The sequence below is a fragment of the Microplitis mediator genome, chromosome 11, assembly GCF_029852145.1.
Source record: "Microplitis mediator isolate UGA2020A chromosome 11, iyMicMedi2.1, whole genome shotgun sequence".
Lineage (NCBI taxonomy): Eukaryota > Metazoa > Arthropoda > Insecta > Hymenoptera > Braconidae > Microplitis > Microplitis mediator.
In genome coordinates, this window is record NC_079979.1 from 16988866 (window position 1) to 16999611 (window position 10746).

Below are 10746 nucleotides of genomic sequence, written 5' to 3' on the forward strand. Positions count from 1 at the left end.
CGTGTGCATATTTTTAGTTTTTTTTTTTTTTTAATTTACTTGTTGAAAAAAAATAAAAAAATTTGTAATTGTCTGCTAACTTCAGGATCCTTAATAATTATGTTATTTTTAAAAATGTTATATAGAGAATTTATTAATCACAATTATTTTTACAACATTACTTATTAAATTATTTAAGAATATTGGAAATTTAAATTGGTTATATATATTTTTTGAATTTTATTAATTTATGGTTATTTTAATTTAATTTTATTTATCATAAATTTATTTGTGTAAAAAAAAATAATTCAAGTAAAAAATACAATTAAATTTATAGATATTTTAATAAAAAAATTATTTATAAATAAAACTGTGCAATTAAATGATATTAATTTTCAATCATTTTCAGATTTTCGTTTCTTCATTCGTGGGCTTTCAGAGTCGTGAGGACTGGGAGTAATATGACTTCGTTTCCGTTTTAAAATATTGCTTTCATTGACTTCGCTACTACTACTTCCGGCTGTTCTTGTTTCTCTTCTGAAAGAGACGTCTTTTGTTACTCCCACTAGCATCTGAAATTGATAAATAATTAAGTAGATTAAAATTTATAAGATATAAAACAAAGATACTATCGGTAGATCTGTACCTGGAACTCTTGGAGACAATCTTCTTGCATTGACATGGCCATTTTGTAGATAAGAGTATTCCGTTTATTGTACATTAGAGCATTTTGGAACATCAACATAACGTCCCGTTGGAAATGCATCGTCGATCTGATTGTTCCATTCTCAATATTTTTTTTTATAGTCGACAGATCCATGGGCCTGAATATCACAGAGTGGTACCCTGGCGCATGGTCTTCAGTGATAGGTCGCAAAAATATGGACGCGTATTTGTGTTGAGTAAACCGCTGGTACACCAACAAAACTGCTTTCTTCCAATTACGGTAATCACCTTCTTCTCCACTATTTTCGATTTCAGACTCTCTGTCAACTGCAACATTTTGCTTTTTCGAATAAGTTTTCATAGCGCGACCACCGCTCAATTTTATAAGAGATGATTCTTCTTCAACTTCAGTATTTTCCGGTGTACTTATCAATTCTTCCTTCTTGACCTCAACATCATCTGTTTCTTTACTTTCTAAATCTTCTTCCTTTTCTACCTTTTCAACTTTTTCTTTCTTTTCTTCCACTTCCTCTTTCTCTTCCATTTCTTCTTCCTTCAGCTCTGGTTCTTCTTTCGTCTCATCAAAATTTTCTTCGCCCTCTTCTTCTTTCGCAGATTCTTCATTTTCAATTTTGGTTTCTTCTTCACTAATTTTATCCTCAACTTCCGGCTTGACATCTTCTACTTTTTCTGGAAGAATTTCTTCCGGCGTTTCTTCTTCCATTTTGTCTTTATCTTCTTTTTTAACTTTCTCTTCTTCCTTATCATCCTTTTCTTCTTCTCCACCTTTTTGTTCATCTTCTTCCATCTCTTCTTTCGAATCTTTCACATCCATCGTATCCTTCACTTCTTCTTTATCGTCTATTTCTTCCTTCTCATCCTCTTTCTCACCCGGAAAAACTTTTTCTTCCTTAATTTCTTCTTTCTCCTCTTTTTCATCCATCTCACCTTCATCTTCACTTTCCTCAATTTTTTCCGTTTCCATTTTCTTCTCTTTGGTATCCAAAACTTCATCCTTCAATTCTTCAGTCTCCTTTTCAACTTCATCCAACTTCTCTACTATTTTTTCTTCTTCCTTATCTACTTCTTCTTCATCTTTAATTTCTTCCTTCATTTCTTCCGTCTCCGCGTTATCCTCAACCGCATCCTCACTCACATCCTCCACCTTTTCCTCACTCTCTTCTTTTTCAACCGTCTCTTCCCCCACTTCTTCTTTGCTCTTTTCTTCACAAACTTTATCCTCACTTTTATCATCATCTAAATTTATTTCTTCCTTCTCTACTTCATCTTCTTTCTCTGTTTCTTCAGGAGCCTCAACTTTCTCCTCTTCTTTATTTTCTATAAATTTTTCATCCGTCTCTTCTTTGCTTTTGGTTTCCTTGTCTTCATCAACTTTATCTTCTTCATCTACAATCATTTCAATTTCTTCTTTAGTTTTATTTTCCTCAGCAACAGTGTCCTCGTCTTTTTCCTTACTATCAGTACTCACTTTTTCCGACTTATTTTCTTCACTAGAGTCATTTTCCTTCTTCGCAATCTTCGCTTCATCCTTTGGCTTCGATGTCTCAATAGCAGTCCCAATAATTTCAGCGATATCCGGAGTACTTTGATCTATTTCTTCAATAGCCATTTCACTTTCAGGAGAATCCGTCAGCGCTATCGGTTCCTCAATAATTTTTTTAGATTCCAATCGTTCTTCCGTTTTTTTCTGAGCTACAGGAAAGGGTTCAATGACCACGGAGGCGGATTCTGAAGTCTGTGGACTTTTTGTTATTTCTTCTTTGATCAATTCTTCAATATCTTCCATAATTTCATTCATTTCGTCTTTATCAATCACATCAGGAATTTTATCCTTACCAATGACATCATCAATACGTTCAATAATTTCTCCCACATTATCAGTACCAATGTCACCAGTCTCTACACTCGAAACTTGAATCGCCGGAGCCTGAGTAGTTTGCTTCGGATTTCCAGACCGAGATGCCCCAGTGTCAGATGTACTACTGGTTTTACTACTCGGCAAAGCGGGTAAAGTACCTTTGGGTATATTTGCAGGCAATGCCAGAAGCATTGACAGCGTAGGCGCACCTGCAGAAGGTCTCTCAGGTGTAGAAGGTATCACGGAAGTAACAATCTGATGAATCGGCGCCGTAACAGTCTGAGGAGTTTGTGTCATATGAACAGTCGCATTTGAACTCAAAAGACTTGCGATTGTTGGAGAAGAGACTTGAGCTGTTGAAGTTTGATTTTGAATTTGTTTTGTTGGACTAGGGGATTTTAAAAGATTCGTCAGCAAACTTGACTGCCCGCGACTTTTCTTTTCTTCCTCATCGTTGGCAGACTCAGTGTCCTGAGTATCATTGCTGAGGTCCAAAGTCTTTTTTAGCGGCGAGGCTGTTATTTGATTTGCTATGATATCTTGTTTCTGCTGACGCTTTGCTAACCACAAGCTGTGAGCTTTAGCTTTTTGCTCCTGCTCTCGCTCCTCCTGCTCGATAGCAGACCACATTTTTTGAAGCTTGTCATCACTGATTGTCCCCGACTTCAACAAATTTACTTCGGACTTCAATTGCTGGTACTCATCTCGCTGGAACGCTAGTATTTGACCCAACTCGGCTGTTCTTTCTTGGGTCAAGCGTTTGACAATTGACTCGCCGATAGTCTCACCGCTTTCCCGCTTTTTTCTTTTAGGCGTATCGACATTTTCGATTAGTCGAGTGTACTGATTGGCACAGGACTTGTGCGAGAACCAATCTGGTGGTCGCAGTGCTTCTTTTTCGGCAAAAGGTTTCAGGGACCTGGATACGCTTATCCAGTTCTGGTCTCCTGATTTCAAAACACTTGATGCTAGACAAAGCTGCTCTCTTGTGCTCCAAGTGTCTCGTGATTCTCTTTGTTTTGTTTTCAGTCCTGTTATAAATAATAAATAAATTATTTATTTGTAAATGAATTTCATTATGAACTGAAGTTAGAGGACGATTAGGAACTTTTGGATTTTTTTTTTCAATTTAATTTAAAAAAAGAAAAACTAAAAATATGCACAGAGAAAATTAAAAATGCAAATTTTATTTTATAATTCGTTTTTAAAAAAATTATTAAACGCCGGCTAACTTCAGGATCATAATTAATTTTGAATAAAATTTAAAAATTATCACGTTAGTAGACAATTAAAAATTTTTGGTTTTTTCTCAATAATTAACAAATAAAAAAAATGCGCATGTAGAGAATTTAAAAAACTACAAATGCAATTTTTTAAAATGTTTTTTTTCGATTTATAATTTGAAAAGAATCCAAAAATATTAAATTTTTTATTTCAGCACAAGAATTTCAAAATTTAACTTTTAAAAAAATTCTAAAATTATTAAACGTCGGCTAACTTCAGTATCATATTTAATTTTGAATAAAAACTCAAAATTATCATTACGTTAGTAGACAATTAAAAATTTTTGGTTTTTCCTCAATAAATTACAAATCAAAAAAAATGCGCATGTAGAGAAATTAAAAAACTACAAGTGCAATTTTTTAAAATGTTTTTTTTCGATTTACAATTTATCCTTTTGAAAAGAATCAAAAAATATTAAATTTTTTATTTCAGCACAAGAATTTCAAAATTTAACTTTTAAAAAAATTCTAAAATTATTAAACGTCGACTAATTTCAGTATCACATTCAATTTTGAATAAAATTTCAAAATTATCACGTTAGTAGACAATTAAAAATTTTTGGTTTTTTCTCAATAATTTACAAATAAAAAACAATGCGCATGTAGAAAATTAAAAAAACTACATGTGCAATTTTTTAAATATTTATAATTTATCCTTTTGAAAAGAATCCATAAATTTTTAATTTCAGCACAAGAATTTCCAAATTTCTTTTAAAAAAATGAATTAATTCAAAAATAAAAAAAAACAAACTTACTGTCTTGTACCGAAGTCATTATTTATTTTATTTTCGTAGATTTATAACCTCAAGACTAATGAATTATAAAATAAATAATTATTTACTTATATGATAAATAAAAAATATGAAAGTCAACACTTTTACATGATCAGTGAAGTATTCAAAAGTACAAAGTACTTTATTTAAATAATATAATAAATTTATTTTCAAAATTTTGTTATTTATTTTTATTTAAAAATTACTATTTATGTTTACTTTGAATTGATCTTTAGAGGTTACTTCAGTCATGAGTTTCCATAAAAAAAAAAAAATAAAAACATCAAACCAGCAGATGCTGTCATCTAGTTCAGTTTTGGCGCAAAAGTTATCGACAGACTTCAGAGTACTAGGAGGCGGTAAATTTAAATGGCCGATGAAAGTTATAATTAAGTTGCCATTAATATTTTTTTTAATTAAAGAAAATATGAATAATTATTTTTATTACTAAACTAAATCCGGTTTAAGTTAAATTGACTTTATTTAATAGTGTAAAATAAGTAATAAAAAATAATTGCGCAACACTGAATAGTAATGTGTTATTATATAATTATATACGGTAATTAATTTTTAATGGGTAATTAAAGTTATTAAGTTTTTAACTTAATGTTTTTTATCATTAAACAAAATTATAACAGAGTTTCAAAATTTATTAATAGATGGCGCGAGATTGGTTGGAAATTTAAATACAAAAAATTCATCGACTCATAAAAAAAAAAATTTATTCAACATTTTAGTGAAAAATTATTTTTAATTAAATTGTAAAATTCGTTGTTAATTTAAAATTTTAATGATTTTTAAAAACAAATTTTTTATGGGCAATTTTGTAATTAAAAATTTTTTATGCAGATTTATAGTTTCCGCTAAAAATAAAAATGTTTTTCTTGTTGAAGTATAAATTTATGATTGACAGCAATTAATTTCCTATTCATTAAATAATTTCGAAATAAAATTACTTTAAATTATGGTAATTATTCAAAATTATGCATTCAAAGAACATTTAATTCAAATTTATTACTAATAAAAATTAATGCGCTCGATAACAAAATTTTTAAATAATGAAACCTTACTAATATTATAATCAATTATAATCTTGACATTCATTAAATTTAAATATTTTAATTGTCCGTTAAAACGAAACCTAAATTTTTAAATTTGAAACGAGCAACGAGTCACTACGTAACTGCCCGAGTATCATTACCAAATATATCGAATAGTATTTAAATTTACTTTTTTTTCAAAGCCCTACCAATTAACTATCAGATATTTTTATTTATTTTTACTCTCATTAAAGTTTAATAAGACAAATCTTATCATTTATTCCCAAACGTTATTTCATTTTGACGATGAAAAATAAAAAAACTGATCATATGTTAAGAATTTACCTACGGGCTGTCATTGATTTAAAAAAAAATAAAGTTCTTAATCTTAAAATATTTGAAAAATGTTGTCAGTAATTTTATTGTATCATATCAGCATATTTTAGCGCAAAATTTCTCGGGGACGGGAGTGCGCAAAACTGGACACTTAAGGAAATTGTAAGTTTTCGGAGACTCAAATATGTAAAATTTTTTTTTTTATTTTTGAAATTTAAAGTGAATAGAAAAAATTTTCAGTTGCCGTTAAAAAAAAAAATTTGGATTATTATCTTATTTACAAAATTTAAATAATTGAACTGACAATTGTATGAAAACATCTAAAACTATGAAAAGGTAAAAATTTAAGTCAAGACCTTTTTACTGATACCAAATTAAATGACATCAACTAATTTTGTCATCGAGATATGTCTGGTAAAAATTTTTTCTGATTCTCCTGATAAAATGTATTATTGGTAATGAATTTAAAAATATAAAATAATAAATATTTACAGGAACTCCTTGAGAATAAATCCAACAAAGGACATTCCGGTCGATTAAATTTTAGCTTGTACAGTTTATTAAAACGCGGTTGGTTGAAGGGTCGTACCAACACGCGACAGTCATTGTATAATATCGAAAAGAGAGAGTACAGCCCCCCGTAGACCCTGACAATGCTCCGTTCAATGCAACCTAATTCGCAACAATGGTTATGCCAGCCATATATTAATGATTAGCAGCCATGATGGTGTGCAAGCAATCGTCCCAAACTAGTATGAACAATAGGGGGTGAGACCTGATACAGGGTAGAGACGAAAGCTGCAGATGCTGCTATCGTCTATCTTCTGTCCTCTGTAGTCATCTATCCACATACATTATGTTACTTATATATTATATGACTATTCCATACGACTCAATTTCTAGATGACAAATCACCACATGGACACATTGTTCCCGGTTATTAAGGCGCGGCCCGATTTAATGGTCCTCGTCATTTCGATTAGGGTGTGAATACCTCAGTTATGAATAATATCAATCTTATCTGTCGTTTCATTTTTGTTATTTAATATTTCAAATAATGTACCCGCTCGAAACACTTTAAATTATAATTTTTTTTTAAAGAGTATAAAGGTAACTGGTAACTGATTATTTAAATAAAATGACTTTTGTTGTGTCATATATGTAATTTTTTAAAAATAAAATGCATTAAAAATTATAAGCCACTAGTATAATAAGCAAGCGTAAATCATATACTTATGAAATAAGGGGTGATGTTATCGTTATCTCCATTAAAGAGTATCGCGACATTTTGATCCCCTTTTACTGGCTATTGTACAATAATTTTGACAAATCAAGACTTATATTTATTTAGATAATAAATTATTATCTAATATAAGAATTGAAAAAAATTTTAGTAAAATCCGTGGGTTCAAAATTTAAAAATGTAATTAAGTGAAGTGAGTTTTAAATAAAAATAATTTAGACGTCAAATGTGACGTCACATTAAAGAAATAAATAAACTAAGTTGTATTTTTATTTAAAAAGCGCGTGCGAGTCACGAGCCAAAGCCGGCCACTAGATAAACGTTTTCTTCGTACAATGGACCGAGAGGAGGAAAAATTTTCTTTGGACCTCCTGTGAAGCTTGAAATTGTGCCGCACCCTCTAACGGCGACAAATATATTAAAGTCAATAGGTTTTCTGTTATTTGAGACATTACTTACGGGTATTCAAACTCGAGTGCACCCCCGATGTGAAGATATTGCGGGTATGCTGTCTAGATGACCATTTACATTTTTTTGTCCTTCGGAAATTCAAGGATGGTCATTTTTTAAATTTAACAAATCATCATTATGACCTGGTAAATTTTTCAATTAGTAGTTAACAGCTCACATTAATCTTGCAGACATTTATATTTAACTAAGTGGTCATTTAGACTAAAAAATTTTCTGAGTGAACGCGAATTAAATGCGGAGCAGATGACTATTCATTAAATCTCTTTGGAGTAAAATTTACTCCGAAGGGGAGTTGATTTAAAATTTTTTTTTGCTATAGAGTGATTTCGGAGTGACCTGGATATCATTTAAATCCGTATTCACCTCGAACCAAAGTTTCAATATTGAAATGAACTCCCCTATAGTCAATTTCCCTTCAAGAGAATTAAATACACCGTAAAAAATCGGGAGTAAACTCGGAGTGGTTACGAATTTTATTTAAATTCGAATTCTCTCTATTATTCGGAGTTCCAGAGATTTGATCCACGTTCACTCCGAAAATTTTTTTCCCCATCACTGACTGAATTATTAATATACTTGGGACTATTCGTGCCCTGAATCTTCACTGATTGGAGTACTTCTCACTGATTCATTTTAAAAGAGTATTTTTTTTTAAACTCCGACTTTCGAAGTGGATTCGCATTTAAATAAAATCAGTAATCACTCCGAATACACTCCCGATCTTTTACAAGTCTACTTAAGTACTCGGTACCAGGAAAAGCTAAAAAAAAAAAATAATAAATTTATATACATGAAAAGGTTCTATAATTAAGTAGGTATCTCAAACAAAACATTTGATACTGACCACAAAAATTAACAAGGGTAACGATGAAAACGATCCTTTCTGGCTGATCGTGATATCTGAGTGAGAGCTTGAGGTGAATAATGAGCGACTAGTATCTCGTACATTTCATGGTATCGTACAACCTTTTTATTTTTTTCCTTTGTTCCCTCTGGACTTTTCTCTGTCTTGCCCACAGGCATACAGATTTTTTTTTTTCACTCGTTAGGACACCTGCGGCTTTCATCGTCACAGGGGAAAACCGTTAGAGTCATTGGCTCAACTAATAAAGACATAATTTAACCGGATAAAAATCAAAGTTTACTTTTTTTTACCATATATTTTTCCTTTATATTTCACTATTATATATTTTTCTATCATTATAATTTAAATAACATTTTGTTGGTATTTTATTTTCCTGGAAAATATACAATAATACAAAATTTTTTTATGTTATTTATTTTCTTTTGTATATTCTTCGATTGTACGGCGTGTTGATGATCGGTATCGCTGTGAAATCGGAAAATCCTGATAACAAATAAAATTTATAAAAATAATATAAAAAAATATAATGGAATAAAATGAAAAATATAAAATAACAATACGTAAAGCGTGAAAAATAAAAATACATAAATCTCGAAACGGATTGAAGCAAACAATGCACATATCCACCCTCAATATTTGCTATTGTCTGTTCAATTTTTATTCGCAATCCCCAACAGCAGTAGCAGCGTTATCAGTTATATATACATATACATATACATATATATAATAACATATATACGTAACGTATCACCGCTTCGGTCATGTAAAAATGGCGTCCCGGGCGCGTGATAACAACAAGTTGATGAAACGATTAAAAGCATAACGAGGACGACACGCTGATGATGGACGCTCGTTTACCGCGTGTTTTAAACTCGCGGGCAGTCTACACAAGAGAGTTTATAAACGATGAGGCCAAACAGTGTACTCTGAGCTGTTAAATCGGAAGGGTAGCTTAAATTTTCTCGATTCGCATGTATGAGCGTACGCGTACCCAAGGGTACGTTCAGTCACGGGGACAAGTCCCTTGGGATATTTCGTGGTAAATCTGTCCTCGTGGCGTTAACTGCCATTTGGAGGGTCGCGAGCCAACGACCAACGACCGTTCTGATGATGCCTGCACCTCTGCATTACAACAACAAAAAATCTTTGTTTTATTTTAGTTTTTAGACCAATGCCTGCAAAGAAAAAAAAGGATTTTCAGGATGATCCTGAAGTTAACCGACGTCTAATAATTTTAGGATTTTTTGAAAAACGATAAATTGTTGAAAAAAAAAATAAACTGAAAATATACACAGGTAGAAAATTGAAAAAATTATAAGTGAAATTTTTTCAAATATTTTTTTTTTAATAATTTATCGTTTAAAAAAAATCCAAAAATTATTAGACGTCGGCTAACTTCAGTATCATATTTTTAGGCACAAAAAATTTTGGTTCGCTCCGATAAATTTTTACTTACCCTCAGAAACTTTTGCATTATCAATGGAATTTTTGCACGTTATTGTTAATTTTTGAATATTGAATCGCTCAATCATGTTATTGCTGCATGTAAGGAAGTTTTTTAGCCTGTGCGTAAACATGGAACTTGAGACTTGGGTAGATAAGTTTTCAAATGAATGTAGAGCTATTGGAATAGATAACAGTGGTGTAATCACTTAGCGCTTGGGTGTAAGTGTAGATTTACTTTTTCTTGAGAATTTATTTTAAATGGAGAGATCGATACTAAACATGTCCGAGTACATGGGGTAATTAAATGATTAAGGTTATTTTTAAAAAGCTGATAATTGCTAGATAACGATGTTACGTAGTAATTATGTAGTTACACAATTTACTTTGAGTCATGAAAAATTTAAACATTTGAAATAGAAAATTGTTTCAAAATTTTTCTTCGCTTTTTCAACTTCCCGCCTAAAATATATAATACACTTCAATTTATCTATGAGTTTAAATGTAGCAGACATAAGACAATTTTTTAATTACACATAAAAAAATTAAACAATTAAATTTTATTTTATTATTTTAAAATTTAAAAAATTGTCAGATGTCCGCCAACTTTTCTGTCACTTCACACTGACACCAAACTCAATTTTAACATTTTTTATTTTTTAAAATTTTTCACAACCACTTACTTCACTTATGACTTAAAATTAATTAACTCACTTTACTATTACCACAAATAAACACTTTTCACATGATAATTTAATTTATTTAAAT

At 30.6% G+C, this 10746-nt stretch overlaps 1 protein-coding gene and 1 long non-coding RNA gene across 2 annotated transcripts; both read right to left on the bottom strand.

Annotated features, from left to right (window-relative positions):
* Positions 1–97: 97 nt before the first annotated feature.
* On the bottom strand, positions 98–4820 carry LOC130677567 (bromodomain-containing protein 8-like). Its single transcript, XM_057484377.1, has 3 exons — positions 4563–4820; positions 626–3555; positions 98–551 (listed from the first exon to the last, which is right to left on the bottom strand). The coding sequence occupies exons 1-3, from the start codon at positions 4579–4581 to the stop codon at positions 375–377; spliced, it is 3126 nt and encodes a 1041-aa protein (XP_057340360.1). The 5' UTR covers positions 4582–4820; the 3' UTR covers positions 98–374.
* Positions 4821–8196: 3376 nt separating this feature from the next.
* LOC130677398 (uncharacterized) lies at positions 8197–10432 on the bottom strand. Its single transcript, XR_008991594.1, has 3 exons — positions 9992–10432; positions 8515–9710; positions 8197–8430 (listed from the first exon to the last, which is right to left on the bottom strand). It is a non-coding gene; the product is annotated as an uncharacterized LOC130677398 (long non-coding RNA).
* Positions 10433–10746: the final 314 nt, after the last annotated feature.

Bases quoted from the DNA above. Each gene is read 5' to 3' on its own strand.
- LOC130677567 (XM_057484377.1), bottom strand. The intron at 552-625 runs GTACAGATCTAC...TATCAATTTCAG, and splicing joins ATTGTCTCCAAGAGTTCCAG to ATGCTAGTGGGAGTAACAAA.